This window comes from Microtus oregoni, unplaced genomic scaffold, assembly GCF_018167655.1.
Source record: "Microtus oregoni isolate MIOR12 unplaced genomic scaffold, Mior012 000010F_ref0000083, whole genome shotgun sequence".
Lineage (NCBI taxonomy): Eukaryota > Metazoa > Chordata > Mammalia > Rodentia > Cricetidae > Microtus > Microtus oregoni.
The window spans coordinates 52,628,590-52,655,736 of NW_024543069.1; the positions used below are offsets into that span (position 1 = coordinate 52,628,590).

Here is a 27,147-nt window from a genome sequence, read left to right on the forward strand (position 1 = left end):
AAATGTCTAAAATACATATCATAAAAGAAAAACTACCTTGAAATTTAGTTGCTGAAATGGTAATAAAACAAATTTGTGATGTAATAATATGTGCTTTTGTATGGTTTTGGGATTGAATTTATGACCCCATACATGATAGAGGCAAACACTAATGCTTCTGTCCAGCTCCACTATGGTTTCTCCCCACCTCCCACCCTAAAACAGGGTTTCTCTTTGTATAATTTTGGCTCTCCTGGAACTTGCTCTGTAGACCGAGGCTGGCCTCAAACTCAGAGATCCACTTGCCTCTGCCTCCCGAGTCATGGGATTAAAGGTGTGCTCCACCATGGCCTGGCTCTCCAATTATGGCTTTTTATAATTCATAAAACAACAGGATACAGCAATGAGTCAGTCATGGTGCTACAAAGCTTTAGTCAGAACGGTGCAGGAGGTTGAGACAGAATTCCTTGAGCCAAGGAATTTGGAAGAACAGCATACATAACCTAGGAAGAACTTACGTCTGATAGGCTGTAAAGGATCTTGCTATGTTGTAACAACTATAAAATATGAAAGTACACATTTTTATTGGTGGCAGAATCACAAGAATTACATCTCTGTGTTTTGTTGCTTACATTGAAATTTAAATCAAATACTATATTTCCACTGCTGAAATTTTCTCCCTATCTTTTCTATTTTTATTTCTCTCTATATTTTCATATTTTTCAATTAGTAATCTTCACATCTATTGCACATTCCCTCCTGTCGCTTTTGGATGTCTGCTAGAATTTCTTTCTCTGGTTTATTTATCCTGTTTCCTTTTTAGAATCCAGTGTTGCTATTTAGGCTTCCTAGTAGGTTTTGTGCACTTCTCTTGATTCTGGTGGAAGATAACAGTCTTTCTAAGATGAAAGAAGCAGTAGTTTAGATCTTGCTTTCTGGTTGTTTTTCTGAGACAAGGTTTCCCTGTGTAGCCCTGGCTGTCCTGGAACTTGTTCTGTAGACCAAGCTGGCCTTGAACTCAGTATCCTCCTGCCTTTGCCTCCAGAGTGCTGTGATTAAAGGGGTGTGCCACCTTTCCTCAACCTTACTTTCTGTTTTAAGTTTGCTTCATCACTTTGTTTCATTTGCTGCTTTTCTTCTTTGGATCATTGCCTTACAGTTTTTATCAATTTTTTACTGTTGTGATTAGGAATTGACAGATAGATAAACATGAAAAAAATAGGAATGGTGTTGTTGACTGAGGGGGAATCCTACGTGGGTCTCATTCATCTCTGAGCACCTAGAGACATATTCTTGTTAGTACTCATTCATGGGTTATGAACCTCAAGGATAATTCTGTAATGAACTGTTACCATGAAAAATAAAATAGGAACCAGAGACTTGATTTATTGTGTTATGTGCTACTCAGAATCTTTGTGATCAGACCATAGTCAGTTAGACTTACAGAAGTCAGAAGGTTGCTTGCTGGTTATTGGGTCAGGACAACAGAATTTTAGTTGGTTGAGTATTTGATGACGTAAGAAGGATCTTATTAAAGGAAAAGAAAAAGAAAAAGTCTGATAACGGGTCTTTCCCAAAGTGTTGTACTTGAATTGTTCACTGACATATTTGTATTTTAGATCTGTAAATATACATAAGAGATTCTGTTGTGTTTTGTTAAGTGTGAGGATGCTAGGGTTGACCTAGATTTGAAACAAGTCTGTCTCACAGAGGTTGAACTCAAATTATTTATCTTTATATTACATACTTATAATGTGCAAACAGTGATATTAACAGGATTTATATAAGGACTAAAGGACACATACTTTTGGTAAAACAATGAGCAAAAGTGGCCTGTGCTTGTAAGAATGAAGGAGGTTAGAATTGTATCTGATTTATTATTTGCAGTATAATAATTAAATAATCCAAGCTTAATTTAGTTTATGTTTGTCTCTGAATCAAAAACTGCAATTGTGGAGTTGGAAATGTAGCTTAGTGATGCAGCATACACTTAGCATATGGTCGCCCTGGGTTTAGTCCCTAGCACTTGAGGGGAAAGAAAGAAAATAAAAAGTTAGTAAACAGTTCAGGCTCTTCAGAGACTCTTGATTCCTTCTGAACGTCAGTTTGTTAGTAGCTGCCAGTGTTTTGACCATAATGTCGGACATTTGGAGCACAAAAATGAGGTCATGACAGATACTGACATAAACTCTTTTCAGGAGATACTGATCTCTCATTTCTTCATTCTCCCTCCTTCCCTCCGTCCCCCTTCTCTTCTTACACAGATCTCACTATACAGCCCTGGCTGGCTTGGAACTCACTTTGTAGATCAGATCTGCATGCCTCTGCCTCTCAGGTGCTGGAACTAGAGAAGTGCGACACTGTACCTGCTCAGTCCCGTGTCTCATTTACCAAATCGGGCATTGTCTTGTAAAAGGACCAAATGTGTCCAGATGATAAAATTCATTTCCTGAGCCTTCTTATCAGCAGGGGAAATAGGCAGTATGATCTATATTGTTGGTAGCCATGTATCCAGGAAAAACATTCTGGTTTCTAAAAGTCTAGATTTTTAGGGGAGATCAAATACTGGTTAATGCCATCAGTACTTTCTTCCATAATATTATCTGTTATTATTATTATTGGTAAAAGTAAGACTGAGTGACCTATGGACTGTTATTACACAATTATGTTTCTTACATATTGTTTTTCTCCTGCATTATTGGGCAGTGAACCTAGGACTTCATATTGCTAGACACTGCTATAGCACTGAACTGTATACACTTCTCCTTTTTGTCACAATTAAAATTTGGGACAGGGTCTCACTAAATTGTCTATATTAGTCTCAAACTTGCTTTGTAGCCAAAGCAAGGTATGAATTTATTGGTTCTCTCGCTTTAACTTCCCCACGGATCTGGGATTATAGACCTGTGCTATAAAGCCTGGTTTCATTTAATTTTAATAGCAACTACTCAACATAAGGAGTTTCAGGGCTGGAGAGATGGCTCAGAGGTTAAGAGCATTTCCTGCTCTTCCAAAGGTCCTGAGTTCAATTCCCAGCAACCACATGGTGGCTCACAACCATCTGGAATGGGGTCTGGTGCCCTCTTCTGGCCTGCAGGCATACACACAGACAGAATATTGTATTCATAATAAATATATAAATATTCTTTTAAAAAAAGGAGTTTCAGAAATAATTATAAAATCAGTCATAAATGTGTCAGTCATTTTACAAACCTAAGTCATTTGGAATGGACTTAGTTCTATAACATAAAATCTAGTAACACTGATGTTTTAAATTTAGTTAAGAAATTTAAATGTATGTAGTGTATTGGCGGAAGTTTATGTGTGCCCCGTCCTATATTATTTAAATCACTGCTTGGCTAATATTTTAGGCGCACTGCTAGCTAGCTCTTCTGTCTTTGGCTAACCCATTTCTCTTAATCTGTGTATCACCATGTGGCTGTGGCTTACTGGCAAGATTCCATCACATCTATCTCTGGTGGCGGCTACATGGCATCCTGCAACTCTGCCTTCTTTCTCCCAGCAGTTTAGTTTTCCATGCCTAACTCTGTTCTGCCCTATCACAGGCCAAAGCAGTGTCTTTATTCATTAAATAAAAGCAACACGTAGCCATCCAAGAAGCAAGATGTAATAAACCATGATCCTTGTGGTAAAATATAAATTAATAAAATGGGTTAATTTAAGATATAAAACATAGCTAGAAATATACCTGAGCTTTTGGCCAAACTGTTGTAATTATTTTGGGAGGCTGTTATGTAATCAGAGGATGCAATTTAGTTTTCCATTCACCAAGACCCGAATAATCAAATTGAAACTATATTAATTACAGCACTGTTTGACCAATAGCTCAGGCATATTTCTAGCTAACTCTTACATCTTAAATCAACCCATTTCTTTTAATCTGTGTATTGCCAAGAGGCTGTAACTTACTGGTAAGGTTCTGGTGTCTTTCTCCTTTGGCAGCTACATGGCATCTCCTGACTCTGCCTTCTTTCTCCCTGCATTCAGTTTAGTTTTCCTGCCAACCTATATTTTACCACAAGGCTCATGGTTTATTACATCTTGCTTCTTGGATGGCTACGTGGTGTCTGCCTTACTCCACCTTCTTTTCTTCTCTATCTCTGCTTGGATTTCCCACCTTGCTATATTCTGCCCTGCCATAGGCCAAAGTAGCTCCTTTATTAATCTATTGTAATGAAACATATTCATAGCATACAGGGGGGAATTGAACATCAAGAGAGTTTTAGTACATTTCCAGAATTATCTGTGTGATTTTCATTGATATAACCTAGTATACATTTTGAAGCAAATAGTACATAAAAATTAGTTTACTTGTAGGTTGTAATCTAATTTTCTATTTAGCATTGTAATGACTTATTTCCCAATTGTTTTCCAAAGTCACTCTCACCTCTGTTCTGACTTCCATTTGTTTTCCTATAAATGGTTGACCTATTTTGCACAAGATTACTGTTTTCCCTAATGACTAGTGTTGCTCTGGAAATGACTTGACTATTGGTATTTCCTTCAGTTTAAACTGTCTCAGGTTGTAGAGAATGGAATGGAATCCATCTCTTAAAACTCTGAAATGTTTTTGCATTACAACAGTGCCTTCTTAATGTAAATTGCGGCATCTATTTTCCAGACACCAAACTAAACAACTTTCTCCCCTGAATTTGAAGGAGTTTTATTTGATAGCTCATTTTGATGGCCTCAAGCTTTCAAATTAGCCATGGCTATTCATTTTCATGGACTTACGATTTTGAATAAAATCTCCTATTCAATGTAATGTAAAAAAAAAAAAAAGCAACACGTAGAAGGACTTCCCACACCATTTCCCCTTTTCTATTTAAATAAAAAGGAAGGTTTTAACTTTGACATAGTGAAATTACATAAAAAAAGGTATCAAGCAAGAATTATAACTACAATACTTACATGTACTTTATCATAACTAAGGAAAACTATATCTATTCTTCAACTCCATCAAGGACTACAGATGGATATATTACCTGAGTAAACAGGAAGTGTATTGTAAGCCACTTTCAAGACTCTAGAAATGACAGAGACATCTCGCTATATGGATAGTCACCCACAGATCTTCTGTATCATTTGAACATCCATCTCCAGCCCATACTACTGGCCCATAGTATCCAGCAGACTGTTCCATGAAGCAGGAAATTTCAAAGACAGTTCTGCCTATATTGTCCGTTTGTCAGTCACTTTCTTCTGTGTCCTGCAGAATGTTTTGCAGACTCTTTCATGAAGGAGGGACCCCGAAGGACTGTCTCACCTTCTTTAGGTGGTTCTGTGGCTCTGGCAAGTCCAGTCAAACAGTTAAGGCAAGAACAGTTTCTTTCCCCAATGGGTAACAAACTCCTCACTCCATGAGGAGCCTCTTTGATGCCCATCATCCTCTTGAAGTAGCTTGGTGCTTCCAGGAGCAGACGTGTCTCACTGTCATGTAAAGTCCTAAGTTCTTAAAACATTTTAAATGTCATATTCTGTAGGACTTTGAAAGGATTGAAGAATAACTACTCATCTGAAATGTGTCTCTGTACATCTAGAAAATTTAACATAAATATAAGCTAGACTATTACAGATGATTATCTGTTAACCTGTATTTTTAAATTATACATTACATTTTTAATGAGATGCACAAACATGAGACCTTAATCAAGATCTGAAATATATAGTATACATATAACAACATTGACTTTAAATTTATATCAATAAAAGGAGTTCCATGCCAATGAAAATTTCTATAGCACATTCTCCTTTAAATGTAAACAAATATTTATAAGCAATATTTAGGAATTTGGGCATAGTTCTCCAAAGTGCTTCCTGCTTTTTGTTGGGCAAAAAGTATTTTGGGGGGTGTTAATAGCATCCTTTCAGGGGAGTCTTGGTTCATCTAACCACATTAGTCTAGAAGAGATCCATAGGTTCTCATCCTCTGTGGAAGCAAGTAGAACCTCTTTTCCAAAGCATTTTTTCTTTCGGCCCATATTTTGAAATCAAGATACCTGTAAATTATGTATGTTAGTTTTTCTTAGCAGCCTGTACAATGAAATGTTGCTCTGTACTTAGCTCTTTCACAGTCAAAAAATTTAAAGGAAACATAATAGTACATATAATCCAGAATTTTTGTGTATATTTCATTGTTATGTGGCTTATTTTTCTTACTCTATTATTTTTCTACAAGTTTACTCTGCCTCTTTAAAGACTTCATTTTAATTTTTAAAACTACTTACTTTTTTTTTATAACTCTCTATATTCTTTTTTTTCTCTGTCCCAAACCTATGTACATTTTTCCAGCATTGTGAATGGTTTACAGGTCTTTTTTTGTCTGAATTTGTCTTTATTGCATATCTGTAATTATTTCCTGACCAGAACCCCCCGCCCCTTTTTTTTAAATGCTGAGTGGGCATAGCTAGGGCCAATGCTTCTTAGCCTTTTGATTCAGCCCAGTCCAATGTGGTGGAGGGCCATTCACTGCCTCTGAGAATGCCGGGTGGGAGCCACGCTCACCACTTCACCTCTGGTAGCTTGTTGGCCCATGCTTCCACCAAGTAACTTACAGTACACTAGAAGCCCACAAACCCCATTCAAGTGCTCGGCCTCCAAAAGAGCCAGAGTTCATGCTGGCAGCATAAACCAGGAAGCTTCCATTTCAAAACCACTCAGGTTTTTTTCAGTGGTATAAACAACTGAATCAGGAAGACCCCTTTTAAAGGAGCTGCGTAGAATTTCTTCCCAAACTTTCCTATGTTTTAAGTAGATTTAGTTGGCCCCAATTTGTTGGTGGAGACCACTTGTTTGTTCTCGACTGCCAGGACCATGGAATAATCACTCAGAAGCTATTTTATTTAAATCACTGCTTGTCCAATCACTTAAGCGTATTGCTAGCTAGCTTTTATATCTTTGGTTAACCCATGTGGCTTTTGGCCTACCTTTGAGGTTCTGGCTGGCAGCTTGCACCTTTCTTCTCTGGCAGCTCCATGGCATCTCTCTGACTCCGCCTACTCTCTCTCTATATCTCTTTCAGACTTTACTCTGTTAAGCCATTGGCCAAAAGCAGCTTCTTTATTAGCCAATAAAAGCAGCACATATACAGAAGGTCTTTTTTCACACCAGCAGTGGGTACAGAAACCCTGAGAAATGTTCATGGGCTAAGATCCTTTGTGTGTCCTGTTTTACTTTCTGTACACTGCCTACAATTTAATGCTTGTGTTGTATCTACTTTAGTGTAAGGTGGTTCTGAGCATTGTGTCTGCTCTCCAGGATGGAAAAGGAAAGAAAGAAACCCTTTCCATTTGTAAAGAATCAGCCCTTTTATAGTCTTTGTCGTCTGGTTTTTTGAGCAAAACCATCTTACATGGTGTCTTTTAGCTGCAAAGGAGGTGAAGTTGAACTTCAGATTAGTAGTGAACAAAATAAGGCCTCAATACAAGTAACATTTGCAGTGTTTATCAAATATATCTGTTAATAACTTTGTTCATTTATTTAAAAGAAAAAGTTACCCATAGGCTTACTAATTCTCTGCTATTGCAAATATGTAAAACCTTTAGATTTCATTTCATGTTTTATTGTTTTTAATGTTTCAGAGGAATGCTTTGCAAGCAATTTCTCCAGCCACCATGGAAGTTCTCATGCGAGTTTTATCTGATTGTGATTCATGGGAGGAAGGAGATCCTGAGGAAGTGGGCAGGAAGAGAGAACTAACTCTGAAATGCCTGACACAAGTGGTACATATCCTTCTCACCAGCAGTTCCGACCAGCGTCAGGTGGAAACCAGTACCGTACTGGAGAACTATTTCAAATTGCTCAATTCAGATCACTCAGCTTTACCTAAACAGAGGAAGTCCATGCGGTGGGAAAGCCAGTTCATAGTTCTGCAGATTAAGATGCTCAGTAAGTATTCAATAAAGATTTCCTTCCCTCAGTTCATTTTTGCTTTTTTATTCTCAGTTTCTTTTGAAATGCAGTCTGCTGTATTAAAAATATTGACTGTTTAGTTCAAGTAATGTGTATTTATATTTTTGACTTCCAAATGATTAGTATGGAACTGATTTGTTTACATTTTTACTTTATCATTTTTACTTGTCTATTCTTTTTTGGAAGTATAATCCAATAAAGTGTGTCTGTTAAAAAAGAAAGTTGTCACTAAAATTGCCAGGAAGAAGGATTTTTTGAAAATATTATTTATATTCTTTTACCTATGATAAAAATTAACTAAATAAATGCCTCTCTAACATTTCTATTCTTTAGGACAGAACAATATAGTTGTCCCAGAGAACCCTTGTGCCTTTGTCTCTTTTTCTTCTCTTTGTGTTGGTTGTTTTGTGTCTCTGTGCAACTATATCTGGTCTCTGTACTTTGCAAACTCCCTCATCAGTTTGATGATGATTTTTTGTTTTGGTTACAGTGTATTAGTATAGTACATACTCTGTATCCATTGTTTCAGTCAATAGGTGACTCATACTCATTATTCCTTTCTAATGGAGTCAGATACTCAGTAATTTTCCTAAAGTATCTCAGCTCCTACTGAGTAGAACTGGCATGAATACTACAGGCCCATTCTCTTTGTGATCCTGAAGAGAGAATAATGCATGCCAAAAAGTAGTGATGCTGCAAGCGCATTCCAGACTCCAGAACTGATATTAAACATATCAGTTGATCATTGCTTCTTTTTCATTGTTCATCTAAATTCCCTTTGATAGTTTTATATATATTTACATATATATATATGTAAATATTTGGAACACCAATAAGTATAATTAATATATATATATATATATAACTTAACACAAAAATAAATGTTTCCTTTTATATTAGTAATTTTTTTAAAGATTTATTTATTATGTTTATAGTGTTTTGTCTGTACGTATCCCTGAGGGCCAGAAGAGGGCACTAGACCTCCCTATGGATGATTATGTGTTGCTGGGAATTGTACTCAGGACCTCTGGAAGAGTAGTAGACAGTGCTCTTAACTGCTGAACCATCTCTCCAGAACCCTTTTCTTAGTAATTTTTGTGGTGTGAAATAGAGCACCAGATAAGATGTAGACCCACAGCCTGCCATTTCCCATCAGATGTCTCAAGTGTCTCATGGTCATCTTACACACTTGATTTTTTTGTTTTGCTTTTATTTTTTATTTTTATTTTTTTATTTTTATTTATTCATTCCAATATTTACACTTCCTTCCTTCCTCCCAACCCCTCCCGCTCCCCTACTTACCCTCATCTCTCCATCTCCTTGCTCAAGAGAGGGCAGGGAACCCTGCCCTGTGGGAAGTCCAGGGCCCTCCCTGCTACATGCTAGGGTCCCAAACAGCCAGAACATGCTGTAAAAACACGTCCCAGTGCCTTTATCAATGGCTTTTCAGTCAGTCCCTATTGTCATCCACAATCAGAGAGTCTGGTTTGATCACATTCTTATTCAGACCTGGTCCAGCTGGATTTGGTGAGCTCCCATTAGAACAGGCACACTGCCTCAGTTGGTGGACCAACTCCTTGCAGTCCTGACTTCCTTGCTCATCTTCTCCCTCCTTCTGCCATTCAACTGGACCTTTGGAGCTCAGTCCGTTGCCTGATGATGGTCTCTGTCTCTATCTTTATCTGTTGAGGGACGAAGATTCTATGGTGATATTCGAGATAATCATCAGTGTGATAGTGGGGCAAGGACAGTTCAGGCACCCTCTCCTCTGCTGCCCAAGGACCTAGCTGGGGACATCCCTGTGGGCACCTGGGATCCCCTCTAGAGCCAAGTCTCTTGCCAACCCTAAAATGGCTCCCTTAATGTAGATATCTTGTTCCCTGCTCCTATATCTGCCCTTCCTCCATCTCCACCCTCCCACTCCCCCACGCTCTCGCCAGTCTTTCCATTCTCCCTTCCTTCTCCCCCTCTCCCCTTCCCCCAATCTCACCCCTACCCTTTACCCCCTTGCTCCCAACTTTTGCCCAGTAATTTTGTTTGCTTCCAATTTCCCAGGAGGATCTATATATGTTTTTCTTTGAGTTCACCTTGTTATTTGGCTTCTCTAGGCTTGTGAACTATAGGCTTAATGTCCTTGGTTTATGGCTAGAGTCCACAAATGAGTGAGGACATACCATTTAGGGACACTGTCATTAAGACAGAAAGGCATCCTACTGAATGGGAGAAGATCTTCACCAACCTCACATCAGACAAAGGTCTGATCTCCAAAATATATAAAGAACTTTAAGAAACTAGACTTTGAAATTCTAATTAACCCAATTTAAAAATGGGGTACAGAACTGAACAGAGAATTCTCAACAGAAGTTCAAATGGCCAAAAGACACTTACGGTCATGTTCAACTTCCTTAGCAATCAGGGAAATGCAAATCAAAACAACTTTGAGATGTCATCTTACACATGTCAGAATGGCTAAAATCAAAAACACCAATTGATAGCCTATACTGGAGAAGTTGTGGAGTAAGGGGAACACTCATCCATTGCTGGTGGGAATGCAAACATGTGCAACCACTTTGGAAATCAGTAATGGCGATTTCTCAGAAAATTGGGAGTCAACCTACCTCAGGATCCAGCAGTTCCACTCTTGGGAATATACCTAAGAGATGCCCAATCATACTACAAAAGCATTTGTTCAACTATGTTCATAGCAGCATTATTTGTAATAGCCAGAACCTGGAAACAACCTAGATGCCCCTCAATGGAAGAATGGATAAACAAAGTGCAAAATATATACGCATTAGAGTACTACTCAGCGGTAAAAAACAATGACATCTTGGATTTTGCATGCAAATGGACAGAAATAGAAAACACTATCCTGAACGATATCACCCAGACACACTGTATTTTAAAGTTTCATTGTTGAAGCCCATAATGACAGTTCATATGATGTAAATTGTGATCGGTACTTTATATGATTCTTGTATGTTCCCTGTGTTAGATTGTTAAAGAACTACTCATTTCAGAGGTAGATGTTGTCATTACCACTAAACTAGGAAACTTAGTAAGAAAAAAGAAAATGAAAGTTTTTACGTCTCAGTAGTGCAGTGGTTGTGCAAGCCTTTAATTCCTGCACTCAAAAGGCAGAGGCGGGCAGATCTCTGTGAGTTTGAGGCCAGACTGATCTACAAAATGAATTCCAGGACAGCCACGGCAGTTATACAGAGAAACCCTATATCGAAAAACAACATCAAAAAAAGTTTTTATATCTCACCACCTAGATATAAAAAACAGTTAATGATTTGGCATATATATTTATATGTACATGTATTAATTTAGAACTATAGCAGATAAAAATCTCATTGAAAATGAATCATTTCATTTGTTTATATGAAAGAATAGTTTTGTAGAGTTTTTAGTTCATATGCTATAATGTCATTTTCTATAGTTTTGTTTGTTCATTTTCCAAGACAGGGTTTCTCTGCGTAGTCTCCACTGTTTTGGAAATCACTCTGTGGACCAGGCTAGCTACCAGCTCAGAGACCCACTTGCCTCTGCCTCGCAAGTGCTGGGATTAAAGGTGAGCACCACCACCACCCAGCTATTTTTTTGATAGTAATTATTAGTTGTAAATTTAAAAATTAGTTTGATTCTCTGTTGGATGGAATTCTTTTTTTTTTATTAGAAACTATGATATTTGCCATGCCAGATATCCTTTGATTTTTCAAATGGATTATCTCCACAGTAGGAACTGAGAGATAAATATTATGTTTTCATAGGCCATATAGTAAATAACATAAACAAATATTGCTTATTTTTTAAAGATTTATTTATTTATTATGTTTATATACATGCCTGAAGAGGGCACCAAATCTCATTATAGATGGTTGTGAGCTACCATGTGGCTGCTGGGAATTGAACGTCTAGAATAGCAGCCAGTGCTCTTAAATTCCGAGCCATCTCTCCAGCCCCCAGGTATTGCTTATTAATAGCGAATCAGACACAGGATGAGTTTTATGAAAGAACAAATAAGCAGTTTGCTAAAAAATATTTGCCGGTCATATGTACAGTTTAAACTAGCTTGAACTATAAAGTATGAAAATGTTCACTTTTCTTTACAACTTTTGTTTTCTGTTCCTTATCTACACTATTTCCCAGTAATTTGCATCTGTTCTGCCAACTGCAAAGCCTAACTTTAAAATGATGACGATACATGTTTTATCCCAAAGTTTTACTTTTACTTGAGTCATTTTTGTTTTTAATTTATAGATACCATCACAGCCATGTTAGACTGTGCAGACAGGCCTGTTCTTCAGGCCATTTTCCTTAACAGTAATTGCTTTGAACATCTCATACGACTTCTACAGAACTGCAAGGTACTATATTATCAACTTTTTAATATTTATGAACATTTGTTTGATTGTCTATTTACTTATTTGTGTACAGGGACGTGTGCCACAGCATAAATGTGGAGGTCAGACTTGTGGGAGTTGGTTCTGTTTTAGCATGTAGGACTTAGGGATTAAACTCAGGTTGTCAGGCTTGGCAGCAGTGCCTTATCCTTCTGAGCCATCTTGTTGGCATTGTTTATGACTTTTTAAAATGTCATTGTTTTAGTAGTGCATGCCTTTGATCTCAGTGCTTAGGAGACAGAGGCAGGTGGATCTCTGGGAGTTTGAGGCCAGACTTGTCTATGTAGTGAGTTCTAGGACAGTCAGAGCTACATAGCGAGACCCTGTCTCAAAAAATCAAAAAACAAACAAAAACAATAACAAAGGCTTGTTTTGATTCAGATTTGAGCATGCCATTGCAAAAAATTTTATTGTCAATTTGTGTTTGCATGTCATTATATTGTCAACTTTTATCTTGACTATATTAGCATATGTACATATATCCTCATCCCATCTTAGAGGTGAGAAAAGTGAGGCACAAAGATTTATACCCTGTCCAGGATCACAGACCCAGTGAGAGACAGAAGTAGGACTCTAGCCAAGGCTGTCCTCTCTGATGGTGTGTAAGTATCACTGGGTACTCTGCCTCTCACGCTCTCACTAACTCAGCCTAGACTCGGAAGAGGGCAGGAGCATTCAGTCCATACATTCTGGTCTAGGAACTCGGCAGATATTTAAATCCTCCAAGCTCAGAAAAATCTGTTAAAGCAATCTACATGGGGACAGGTTTTATCTTAATTGAAGCTAGGAATTATATTATTTATAATTGTCTGAAGATAGTAAAGCTCATGTGATATTTGTGTATGATATTTTAGTTTAGGAAATATTTTATTTTCCAACAGGCATTGATACATATATTTATATTTAGGACCATTTAAAGTCATGGACTACTGATTTCTTGATTCACTAATTTCTCTAGAACATACAGATACAGTCAAGGGCCTGATGTTGTGTGGCAAGCACTTGTATTCACTGAGTCATCTTCCCAGCCTCCTTTTTAAAAAAAAAAAAACAAAAATTAGATATTCTTTTTTGAGACTGGCCTCAAATACAGGCATCCACCTGCCTCTGCCTCCCAAGAGCTGGGTTTAAAGGCATGGACCCATTTCTGCCCTGCTTCGGATAACACTTTGAAGTTTTATAAATGGAACTCTATTTTTTGTAGAATGCCTTATCATAGGGCATAGAGTAGACCCAAATGTTTTTAAAAGTAGGAAAATTTGTATTAAAAAGTTGCGACTAAGTAGAAAATATAGAGAGCTAAAAATAATAGGAACACTGTTAAGTCTCATGGTACATGTTGTTAGGTTGCTTTTCACTGTTGTTACTATTTACCAGTTTACTTTTTTTTATTTTATTTTTATTTATTTTATTTGTAGTAATAAGGGCAGCGGGGCAGCGTCTCCAGCACCCCGGCTGCCTGGCTAGCTTATGCCCGAAATAACAACACACAAACTGTATTCATTTAATCACTGCTTGGCCCATTTCTATCTAGCCTCTTCTAGGCTAATTCTCACATATTAATTTAGCCCATTTCTAATCATCTGTGTAGCGCCCCTAGGTGCGCTTACCTCGAAGATTCTAGCCTATGTCCATCCTGGGTCGGAGCTTCATCGCGTGTGTCTGCCTGGGGGCTGGGAGCATGGCGTCTCTCAGAGGCGTCTGCTCCTGAGAGAGGAGAGCTGTGGACTCTGAGCTCACTTCCTCTTCCTCCCAGCGTTCTGTACTGTTTACTCCTCCCACCTATCTTCTAACCAATGAGGGCCAAGCAGTTTCTTTTTATTTAACCAATGACCTTCCTCCATCATTTCCCCTTTTTCGGTTTAAACAAAAAAAAAAAAATAAGGCTTTAACTTTAACATAGCAAAATTACATATAACGAAACAGTTATCAAGTAAAAGTTACAATAATCTTTATCATAACTAAGGAAAACTATAACTATAACTAACTATTCTTAACTCCATCAAAGACTCCAGAAAGATACAATACTACCTAAGCAAACAAGAAAAAAGCAACTTTTAAAACTCTAGAAATGACAGAGACATCTTGCTGCCTGGATAGCCACCCAAGGTTCCTCTGTACCGTTGGGGCATCCATCTTCAGCCTTCAGGCCCATGGTATCCAGCAGACATTTCCATAAAGCAGGAAAATTCAAAGTCAGTTCAGTCACTATCTGTTGTGTCCTGCAGAATGTCTCACAGACTCTTTCATGAATCAGGAACCCCGAAAGATCATCTCACCTTAGGCAAGTTCAGTAGTCCTCTCTCTGTGGGTTCTCTGTGTCCAGTTTATGCAATAGTCCAGGCAAGAGCAGTTTCTTGCCCAAATGGCTATCAAACTCCATAACGAGCCTCTTCGATGCCCATCTTCCTCTTGAAGTAGATTGGTGCTACCAGGAGCAGAGTGTCTCATTGTCATGAAAAGTCCTAAGTTATTAAAACATTTAAAATGCCATATTCTATAATCTTTGAAAAATAACAGAAATATTTATAAAACACTTTTATTGTAAAGACAGTATGACTTTCTCACTTAGGATGATAGCATCAGTAACAAAGTTATCTCGTGTATTATTAAAAGAATCTGGATTTAGCAGGTGTTGGTAGCTCATGTCTTTAATCCCCACACCCTCACCATGAAATTTGCCAAGACGAACTTCTCTTTAGTATATGAATAAGTCTAGTATGAACAGTGTTTTTTTTTCTCATAGCTAACCAGAATGATGACCTCACAGTTAACTCCAAGAAATACATCTTTAGGATGGACATCACCAAGTGTACTTCTTCAAACTAAGATAGACATAACTCACCATGTGATAGAATCTCGTAGGATCACTGTCACATAGTGATCTGTTATTTACCAAAATGTCGTCATACAGCACATGACTATACTTGTTTCACGACAGCCATGTTTCATAGTTACAGCTCTTGTGCTTGTTCTTTAGGTAGGGCCTCACTCTATATATAGCCTGGGCTTGCCTCAAACTTTCTGTGGGACTGTCTTTGAAGTTCATAGCAATCTACCTTCCTCAGCTTCCCAAGTGCTAGCTTTAAAAAAGTTAAATATTTTATGTCACTTACTACATTTTTCTTTGAAATTGAAAATACCAAAGAAGAAATGATTTTCAGGAGGGAAAGCCAGGCCTTTGGACAAGTCCCTTCCCTTTAAGTAGTTTTCTCCATTTGGGATTCATGTAGTACTTATGACCATCTTTGCTGTTTGATCATGTTTACCCATTCTTCTGCCCTTGCCGCCAACACCCCCACATCCTTCCGAATTCTCAGTAGTTCCTCTTCTACTTGAATCAATTGCTTTTTTGTTTGTTTGTTTGTTTTTTCCGTATATGAGAGAGAACATGTGGCACTTGTCTATAATCTTTCGTATTATATCTCATTCACTTTGCTTCAGGTGACAGAATTTAATTTTTTTTCCCTTTGGTTAACATTAATACCACAATATATGGTGTGCCATATTTTCTTTGTCCATTCGATGGTTGACATGCTTCTGGGCTGGTTATTCTCCTAACTGTTGTACATAGTCCAGCAGTATAGCAAGCATTTGAGTGTCCTTTGTTCATTGATTTTATTTCCTTAGATATATACCAAGAAGTGGGAGAACTGGATCATATAACAGTTCTATTCTTAGTTTTTTGAGATATGTCCATACTGTTTCCCTTTCGACTGTACTAATTAATATTCCTACCAGAAGCATAAGGGTTCCACACCCAACATTAAAGAAATTTCGCCATTCAGGCAGTAATTGTTTCAAACATTAAAATTAAATCTTTAAAATAAATTTTCAAATTTACTCATTATATAAGTGAAGAAATAATGCCCTGAGGTGTTAAATTACTAACTCTTGATCTAATAATTGTTGGAACTAGGATTTTTATACTCATGTTTTCTGACTTTAAGTTAATTATAATATATAATTACTACAAATTTGTTTCTCATTCAGGATTATTGATTTTTAACTAGTATCAAATGTTGACTGTGTATTAAATATAAGACAATTATAAGTTTTGGGTTTTTTTAAAAATTTTTGTTGTTTTGTTTGGTTTGGTTTTTCAAGACAGGGTTTATCTGTATTACAGTTTCACTGTCCAGGAACTTGCTTTGTAGACCATGCAGGCCTTTAACTTAGAGAGATTCACTTACTTCGCCTGGTGACAATTATAGTGTTTATTGATATAACATCTTATGAACATAGTTAGGATTTCTGAATGTATAAAAATACTTGGAATCTTGTGAAAATTTAAGTTTCAAAATGAATTGCATATTTCTTTCTGTATCATTTTGTTGTTACTTTTAATAAACAAATCATTTAGTCTGTTTTATGCAGTAATGCACAATCAAGATGATTTTACTGTTTAAACATCAATACTCAATGGAAATACTCCAATTAAAGCTGTCAAATAGCAGAAATAATTTATACATTGGTGGAAAATTTTAGACTGATGTTGGTAGTTTTTCTTTGAAAACTCATTATGTATATGTGTGTGTGTGTGTTTCTGTGTGATATAAATGTGTGCACATATCCCAAAATATGCATCTGAAGATCAGAGGACATCTGGGAATGGAACTTAGGTTGTTGTGCTTGTCCAGCAAGTATTTTTTTACATACTGATCCACTTGTTGACCTATACTACTGGTAGCTTCTTTGGCATCTTTGTGTATGGTAGTCACCAACTTAAATGTGTGTTCATTTCCCAAGAACCTGTGTAAAGGCTTTTGTCTTTGGCATCTAAGTTTCATTATAATATAAACTTCTTATATATGTGTAAAATATATATTGCATGGTATCATATATTAGACTTTTATGGTTAGATGTGATGAATGTTGAATATTTTGGTAATTCTTTTAGTTTTGTACAATGCATTTTGATAATTCAATGATATTTTAACTATAAGAAAAAAACACAACCTGTCATTAGTAATAGGAAGGATTTAAAACCCTCATCTTGGCTGAAATTTTGTGCTTTCTTTGTCTTAAATTATTAGAGTTATACTTTCTATTTTAAGACCAAGAACTTTAACAGTATTATGTGGGCTGGGCAGTGATGGTGAATGCCTTTAAACCCACACTCTGTTGGCAGAATTCAGGGCCAGCCTGGTCTACAGAGTGAGTTCCAGGACAGCCAGGGCACATAGAAAAACCCTGTCTTGAAAAACAAAAACAAATAAATAAACAAACAAATTCTTTGTGTAGGCTGGTGTGTTAGCTTCTGTTTTGTGATAGTAAGAATCAGACTTGGGGGCCTTTGCCTGTTAGGGTTGTGCTTTATTAGTGAGTTATATACCTGACCCTGGAGACTACTTAATTTTACTTTTGTCTGAACATCCCCATTCCTTTACACTTGAGTAATAAAGAAATCAATATCATATATAATTTTCCTCCTAATATTGGCTTTCATTTTTTTAAATCCCTATTGTGTGGTAGACATGTAAATAAACTACTATAGATTATATATCGCTTAACCTGCAGAATTATTTGATAAGATAGTCCCATTTTAGATAAATAAGCTTGTAGAAGTAGCAAAGAACAGGGGATATAATTCATTTATAGAGCACCTTCCTAAATATGCATGAGGCCCTAAGTTTGAGCTTTAGCACCACACATACACACTCTTAATGATACTAAGGATCGTTTAGAGATTTTGCCAGGTTAGGTAATACAAATTCAATTCAAATACTCAAGAGTTGAATAAAACCAAGATGCAAATCAAGGTCTCTGATTCCAAAGCCCTGTTTCCAAAGCCTGTTATTGCATTAAGCTTTACATATACTCTTGCATCTAGTATTACACTCTACTGCTGCCCAGTTTATACTTTCATTTATACATGTAATTGAACTTTTTCTATTTTCTGAAATAACATAATTTCCTAAGAAATTACTTATTAGGATGCTGTTAATTTCTTTATAAACCTTTCTCTCCATTTCACTTTCATTTGAAGTTTCTTTCTCCCCATTGAGTTGACAGAAGCCAAAATCTTTTTGGATGCTGAGTTAAGACACTAAAAGTAAAGTACCTAATGCCTTTGATTCATGTAAAATAGAATAGTCATGGGCCAGTGGTACAGCTCATTTGGTAAAGGGATTTGTCACTCAAACGACAAGTGTTAGATCTGTGTTTGACCCATTTATCAGAGTTTGATCTGTGGAACTTATGTAAAGGTGTAAGGAGAGAACTTTTTCCCTAAAGCCTTTGACTTCCACATGTACACTGTGGCATATGCCTTCATTCCTTTTATGCCCGCACATATATGCATCCACTATAATGATAACAAGTTTTTAAAAATCTTAAAGCATGGGACTGGAGAGATGGCTCAGAGGTTAAGAGCATTGGCTACTCTTTCAGAGGTCCTAAATTCAATGCCCAGCAATGACATGGTGGCTCACAACCATCTTTAGTGAGATTTGGTGCCCTCTTCTGACCTTCAGGGAGAGATACATGCAGGTACACATAATGAATAAATAAACAAACAAGTAAATAAGTAAATAAATCTTTAAAAAAAGACTTAAAGCATACCATGTGTGCCAGAGATTTCCCCAGTTTACTTTAGGGACTACAAAATAAAATATGAAGTAGGTTCAGGTGAAGAATATTTTTTAACAAGATGTGAGGTCAGATAAACTTGGGCAGTCAGTGCTGTACACTGATTTTCTTTGTCAAGCTATATACTAGTCTCTTTGAGACTCTGAGAAGTATTTTTGGAAAGAGTTCCTTTTAATGTTAGCTAAGTAGGATTTTATAAACTTACTCAGCTAAACACATCATTATTTACTGAAGTATCTTTTATCTAGCTCAGTAGCAGTTTACTTTTCTGAGTGTCATTCTTTGTGGTTTCTTTAATAATTTGGGAATATTAATCTATCATTAGTTCTTACTGTGAGTTTGAAAGGAGAATCATATCTACAGCCATTATATACTGTGTAAACTGCTATAAAATTGTTATTCAGAAAGCAGCTATTTCTGGAAGGGATGTACTTCATATGTGGATTCTTGGATTAGTTTTCAAGAGACATGAAATTCCAGTTGGACCTCATTCTGCTTTTAGGTAACAATTTAATGTTCTTTTTCCATTATTCTTGTCTCTGTTTTTAACAGCTATTTTTAAATGCTCACAGTATGGTAGCAGACAAGAACGAGAAAGACCTTGCCAACCAATTACTGACAGAGATAAGTGAGGACCAGGTATCTACAAAGCCTGCATCTTGTTTCAGCTGAAGTCCAGAATCAGTCAATGGGTTAACTATTCCTGTGCTTTTCTTCTTATTTTTCCAAAAAAAAAACCCTCTGATTCTAGTAATTATTTATCTTTGAGGATTATTACAATTAAAAGATAAACCTTCATTACAATTCTGTGTTAATGTGTGCCTTTTTTCAATTTGGGAAGATAAAAAGTACAGGAATGGATCCCAGTATCACTGTTGACCCACCTGGTGATGCCTTTGTTCGAGGGGCTTCTTTTTCTAAGCACTGTGGTGTATTGGGACGTGAGGGCGTTGTTTCTGAATATGCACAGTCATTGTCAATATCTTGATTCTTTGCTTCTTTTGACATAATGATTATAATTTAATGGACAACCTGAATCTTGGAGGAAGGGAAGAAGAAGATGAGCCCCTTGAATATTAGTTTAGCATACAATTTTATTTTTTCTGTTCTCAAAATTCAACCCTATATTGGAATATCAAAATATATTTGGTAAATTAATTTGGGAAAAACCAAAAACCTACCTGTAAATTTGCTTTTTTTCCTCAACATAGTTTGCTAGAGAATTTATATATCTTTTTTTAAAATTATTTTAATTAGTGTAGGAATTCCTTCTGTTTGTTTATTGCTTTCATTGGTTAATGAATAAAGAAACTGCCTTGGCCTAGTTGATAGGATGGAACTTAGGTAGGTAGAGAAGACAAAACTGAATGCTGGGAGAAAGGAGACAGAGTCAGGGAGAAGCCATGGTCCTTCACCAGAGATGGACACTGGTTAGAATCTCTGGTAAGCCACTTCCACGTGGCAATACACAGATTAATGGTGATGGGTTAAACGAATATGTTAAGAGTCAACCAATAAGAAGTTAGAGCTAATGGCCAAGCAGTGTTTTCATTAATACAGTTTCTGTGTGTTTAATTCGGATGTAAGCTGGCCGGGCGGCCAGGACAAACAAGCGGCCCGCTCCCTACACCACTTAATGTTAGGTTTACTGAGCTGTAGAAAAAGAGTATTGTAATCTGTTGATTTCTATTTATGGGTGTAAAATAGAGATTCACAGAGCTCTTTATTGCTTTAGATTCTTTCTCTTTATACTCTCTTAAGGGCTTCTTAAATATATTATAATTTCTTACAAAAGATTATGGTAATTTAAAAGGTAGCTATGATGAGGTCTTTTTAGTTTGTTCTTGAACAAAGTCCACCACAGATCTTATTCGTATGAATCTTGTGTATACAGAATTTAAATTTATAGTTTACTACAGATGTTTTCTTGTGTAAAGTCAGGACTCTAGATTAAGTACCACACAAAAAAGTAATAGAACTTAGTAAACCTAAAGAGCTAAAGAGTTTAAGAGAATGTTATTATGTGAGTGACTGGGTTAAGGTCATAATAATATTGCATGTTTTATTTTTAAATCATAGTCATTTTTAAGTATGTCTCTCAGTGTGTGAGAGTGGAGTGCCCTCAGAGGTCAGGAGAGGTCATCACACCTCCAGGACTAGAGTTACAAACTGTTGTGAGCTGCCATGCGGGTACTGGGAATTGAATCCAGGTCCTCTGCAAGAGCACCAATGCTCTTAACTGTTGAGTCATCTCTACAACCCCAGCTTTCTAGTATAAAGTCTACAAAGGTTAGTTAAGTCTTATAAAGCAACCATGTTAAGTTTTTAACTTCTTAATTTTTATTTTTTTTTAGTATTATTGATGGTACTTATTGATTTATTCTCTAGGAGAATATCTCATGATATCTAATGCATATCATAATTATGATTAATCTTAAATAAAAGTTAAGTGAGTTTTTAATTCGTCCATAAAACTTTTGACATGAAAGATTGCCTTCTCCAAAGCATACCACTACTTATATATACACATTTCATTTTCATCATTTGACTCAAATTATTTATAGAAATAGATATGCCTGTTTAATGATGATATGTCCATATCATTTTCATTTCTGTACAGAGTTCGGAAACCAAGCAAACAGTTATTTAAGCTGTTTCATTATACATGTTAACTATTTAAGCCTAGTAAGTTCAAGTATGTTTAAAAGGAAATTAAAGCATAGTATAAATTCTAATTGCAGACCTCCCTCCTCTCCTCTTGAGATTGTCCATTATTTTTTAAAGGCATGTGTAAAGTTTGTTTTTCCCCTCCCCCTCAGAAAAATTAATATTAAATGAATGTGCTTCATTCTTCTTGACATGTGGTGTATCTTCTCTTAATTAAGAAACTTTTTCTTGCAGATAATATTGTTTCAACAACCCATCTGGTAGAAAGAGGAATACAATGCATGTTATTATTTCTTCAGGTTTTCAGAACAAAGGTTTCCATGTGAACAAAATCCTGAGTACATTTGTTAATTTCTTGCTGTTCCCTTTGTTAGGTATTTCAGGGGCGGTTAGATTGTTTGGCTGTATCAACAATTCAAGCTTTGACAGCAGTGATGAAGAATTCTCCAGCTGCTAAGGTGAGAAGTGGATTCTTTTAAGCTTTAAAATATGTTTATTATATTAATTTTTGTTGTGTGAATTCCAAAGCCCGCTTGTTTGTCCCAGCCACCCGGCTAGCTTAGCTCCAAAATAACCACACAGAAACTATATTAATTAAATTACTGCTTGGCCCATTAGCTCTAACTTCTTATTTGCTAACTCTTACATCTTAGTTTAATGCATTTCTGTTGATCTGTGTATCACCACGTGACAGTGGCTTACCAGCTAAGTTTTGGCAGCATGTCTTACTCTGGCGGTGGATGCATGGCTTCTCTCTGACTCTGCCTCCTTTCTCTCAGCATTCAGTTCTGTCTTCCTTGCCTACTTAAGTTCTGCCCTATCAGCAGGCCAAGGCAGTTTCTTTATTAACCAATGAAAACAACATAATGCACTTCCTGTTTATTGAGGTGTAACATGAGGGCCGGGCTTGTTGGGATTTCTGTCCCGCCTGGTCCCCCAGCACTTTAGTCCCAGAGAAAATCACACAGAGATCTCCATAAGTTATAAAACTGATTGGCCCATTAGCTCAGGCTACTTATTAGCTCTTATAACTTATATTGACCCATTATTCTTATCTATGTTAGCCACATGGCTCTGTACCTTTCTCAATGGGGTAGATCACATCCTGCTTCTTCGGTAATCTGAGCAGGAGTGGGGAATGGGCTTCCTCCTTCCTAGAATTCTTCTGCCTCTACTTCCTGTCTGGTTGACCTGCCTATACTTCCTGTCTGTCCAATCAGCGTTTATTCAAAATATGATTGACAGAATACAGACAATTCTCCTGCACCACTTAGGCAATATTATGTCCTTCTGGAGTCTTTGATGGAGTTGAAGAGTAGATAGTAATAATATAGTTTTCCTTAGTTATGATAAAAGATAAAGTAAATATAAATATTGTAACTGTAATTCTTGCTTGATACCTATTCTGTTATATGTAGTTTTGCTATGTTAAAGTTAAAGCCTTCCTTTTTGTTTAAACAGGAAGGGGGAAATGATATGGGAGGTCCTTTTGTCTGTGTGTTGCTTTTATAGGTTAATGAATAAAGAAACTGCTTTAGACCTATATCAAGGAAGAACTTAGGTAGGCAGGGAAAAAGAAGGGCAGAGTCAGAGAGAAGCAATGGGAACCACCAGAAACAGAGACATCTCCCTGCCTGGACAGTCACCCAGAGTTCTTCTGTACCGTTGGGGCATCCATCTTCAGCCTGCAGGTCCATAGTATCCAGCAGACTTTCCCATGAAGCAGGAAATTTCAAAGACAGTTCAGTCATTTTCTTCTGTGTGCTGCAGAATGTCTGGCAGACTCTTTCATGAAGCAGGAACCCCGAAAGACCATCTCACCTTTAGGCAAGTTCAGCAGTCTCTTTGGCTATTGCATGTCCAGTGAAGCAGTCTAGGCAAGAGCAGTTTCTTGCCCAAATGGCTAAGGAGCCTCTTCGATGCCCATCTTCCTCTCAAAGTAATTGGTGCTGCCAGGAGCAGATGTGTCTCACTGTCATGAAAAGTGTTAAGTTCTTAAAACATTTTAAATGCCTATTCTGAAGGTCTCTGAAAGATTTGAAGAAAACTTAACTAACATGGCTACAATCTTGACTATTATAGATGACTATCTATTAACCTATATTTCTTAATGATACATTACATTTTTTTAAATGAGCTACACAATCACAAATTCTCAATCAAGAGCAGAAATCTACATATAACAAAATTGACCTTAAATTTGTATCAATAAATCAAGATCCATACCAGAGCAAATTATTTATATCTGTATCAAAAGTGTATAAAGCCTAACACCTATCAAGTAGTTTACAAAAATAGCTCACCTTCTTATAATTTGCTGATGAATTTACAGACAAACTCCTTATGGATACTGCAGGATTTTAAAAGCTATTGATGACTTTACATGGTAGTATATATCTTTAGTCCCAGCACTCAGATGGCACCCGCCTATTATACATTGCCCGTTCCAGGCTAACCACGGCTATGCAGTGAGATTGTCTCAAAACAAAAACAAAAACAACAACAACAACAAAAAAAACACCAAAAAAATTACATTGATGAAGGAGCTGCACACTATTTACAGCCTTGGTTAAAAGAGGGTCACATTGTTGGGATTAGAGGGGGTCTTACTGCTGGTGTTGAGAGTGTATAGTATGGTTATTGAGCCTGAATGGCTGATGACCTTATCATCTTTCCCAGAAACATAAGTTTTTAGGACTGCAGGAATGTTAACCTCAATATTTCATTGCTGTAACAGGTCACAACCCCATAAATTCATTGCAGTATTAGCTACATATAGTCTCAGTCTTCACTTTTTTTCTTTTGGCCTGATGCATTTACCCTATTTCATGCATTGTTTTACTTGAGATAGGGTTTTAATTCTTAGGAACTGAATATCTGCCTCTTGATGAGGCCAATTAAGATGCCAAGATTCTGGAGTAATAATATTTACATCCGCACCCATGTCTATCAAGCCCTCAATAACAATGCCATTTACATTTTTAGCTTTGGTCTTTGATTATTTATAGAAGTTGCCAGAATATATGTTTTTTATTTCCTACTAGAGTTTTTGATTTATCGTCCACGTCTATTTTATCATTCAGACCAGTATTTTTTACAGTGGGCACTGGGTTTTTAAAATTTTTTGTGGGACATGTTTTCCACAGTAACTGGGAAAGATTGGACCATTGGACCTGTGAGAGGCCCCCAAGGGAGTTCGCCAATGGTATCGGATTGTCTTGTCTATCCTTTGTCAACCTACATTTATTGGTTCAGTGTCAGCCTTTGCCACACCTCCTGCAGACACCCAAAGGCTGAGTCCTCATATTCTTGCCATTTCTATAGTAGATATTATTTCTAGGAATTTCTTGTCTAAAATCCCTTCTCAGATGTTCTGTTTTATCACAATTAAAACATTTAGCATTTTGCTGTTTCCTCATAACATTGGAAATCACACCCCCTACCCAATTTATTATTATAGTCAAATGTCTCAACATTCATTATATGCAGATCCATTCATCCATTGGTGCTGATCTGACCTTTAAAGGCCCAAGGATCTTTTTGCATTCAAAGTTGGCATTTTTAAAAGCCAAAGATTTAATAAGTATATATCCACCTTCTGGTTCTGTTACTCCTATTTGTCCAGCCTTAGTTAATCTTTGAAAAAAGTCACTAAAAGGTTTTCTCTGACCCTATTTAATTCTAATATATTTTTTTTTCTTTTTTGGTTTCTGAATCCTGTCCCAAGAATTTAAGGCTGCTGTGCTGCCTAGGGATAAGGTGTATTTGTCGTAAAGAGCCTGGTCCTTAGGATCAGAGTAAGAACCCTCGCCAAGAATTTGATCTTGGGAATCAAAGTTCTCAAGATCTCAAGTTCTTTTGCTTTTTCCTTTTGTTAAAAAATTTTTGTCTTGCGCTCGGGAGGCAGAGGCAGGCGGTTCTCTGTGAGTTTGAGGCCAGCCTGGTCTACAAGAGCTAGTTCCAGAACAGGAACCAAAAGCTACGGAGAAACCCTGTCTCGAAAACATTCAAAAAAATTTTTGTCTTTTTTTCTTTTTTCGTTTAAATTTATTTATTTATTAAAGATTTCTGTCTCTTCCCCGCCACTGCCAAATAACTTTTTTAGAGAAGATGCGGTCCATATTTTAGGACCACTGAGATTAACTGAAGCCGAGCTTGTGGGGTAGCCTTATTGCTTGAAGCCCATGTTTTGACCATTTTCCTAACAAAGGGTGAATGTGGGCTGTAAGAAATGGTTGCTTATTTAATTTCTTTTAGATCACCCATACAAATGGGTTCCATTTATATTTTTTGACTACCTTAAGGTACTTGGTGCCAGATGGTCTTTCCAAGGAGATCACTGGATAGGTAGTTAGAACTCTGGGTAAGCCATCCAGGAGTTTGGTACGTACTAATGGGGCTAAATTTTGTAACTTTTGTCCCTGCTCAACAATTTTGATAAATTTTTTAATCTTTTTAAAAATTTTTTTTTACTACTGCCTTTTGTAAAGTCTGGATCTCCTGTCCAGTGTTTTGTTTTAATGTCCTCCTTGAGGATTTCAAGGTATGAAGTCTGTCCATTAAGGATAACATCTCATCCTTGGACATAATGGTTTTTTTACAGTTTTTAATTGATTTTTATTGAGCTCTACATTTTTCTTTGCTCCCCTTCCTGTTTCTCCCCTCCCCCTTTCAACCCTCCCCTGAGATCCCCATGTTCCCAGTTTACTCAGGAGATCTTCTCTTTTTCTACTTCCTGTGTAGATTAGATCTATGTAAGTTTCTCTTAGTGTCCTCATTGTTGTCTAAGTTCTCTGGGGAATAAAAATATATGAAATCTCAGTATTGTTTTGATTTGCATTTATCTGATGACTAAAAATGTTGAACATTTTCTTAAGTGTCTTTCAGCCATTATAGATTCCTCTGTTGAGAGTTCTCTGTTTAGGTCTGAAATCCATTTTTTTTTAAATTGGATTATGTGTTCTTTTGAAGACCAATTTCTTGAGTTCTTTGTATATTTTAGAGATCAGACCTCTGTCTGAAATGGGGTTAAGTGAAGATTTTTTTCCCATTCTGTAGGTTGTCATTTTGTCTTGTTGACCATACCCTTTGCTTTACAGAAGCTTTTCAGTTTCAGGAGGTTCCATTTATTAATTGTTTCTCTCAGTGTCTGTGCTGCTGGGATTATATTTAGGAAGTGGTCTTCTGTGCCAATGCGTTCAAGTGTACTTTCCACTTTCTCTTCTGTAAGGTTCAGTGTGGCTGGCTTTATCTTGAGGTCTTTGATCCATTTGGACTTGAGTTTGTGCATGGTGATAGATATCAGTCTATTTTCATTCTTCTACATGTTGCTATCTAGTTATGCCAGCACCATTTGTTAAATATGCTATCTTTTCTTCCATTTGATACTTTTTGCTTCTTTATCAAAAATAAAAAGGTGTTTGAAGGAGTGTGGATTAATATCCGGGTCTTCTATTCGGTTCTATTGGTCCTTCTGTCTGTTCTTATGCCAATACCAGGCTGTTTGCAGTACTGTAGCTCTGTAGTAGAGTTTGAAGTCAGGGATTGTGATGTCTCCAGTAGTTCTTTTATTT

General features: G+C 36.8%; 1 protein-coding gene across 1 annotated transcript in view; it reads left to right on the plus strand.

Moving 5' to 3' along the window:
• Positions 1-27,147, plus strand: part of Nbeal1 (neurobeachin like 1) — a 181,677-nt gene that overhangs the window by 40,515 nt on the left and 114,015 nt on the right. The window contains exons 9-11 of the mRNA XM_041658971.1: positions 7,581-7,887; positions 12,175-12,281; positions 21,949-22,032. Of these exons, the coding sequence (XP_041514905.1) occupies positions 7,581-7,887; positions 12,175-12,281; positions 21,949-22,032 (498 nt within the window). The remainder of the gene's footprint in view (positions 1-7,580; positions 7,888-12,174; positions 12,282-21,948; positions 22,033-27,147) is intronic.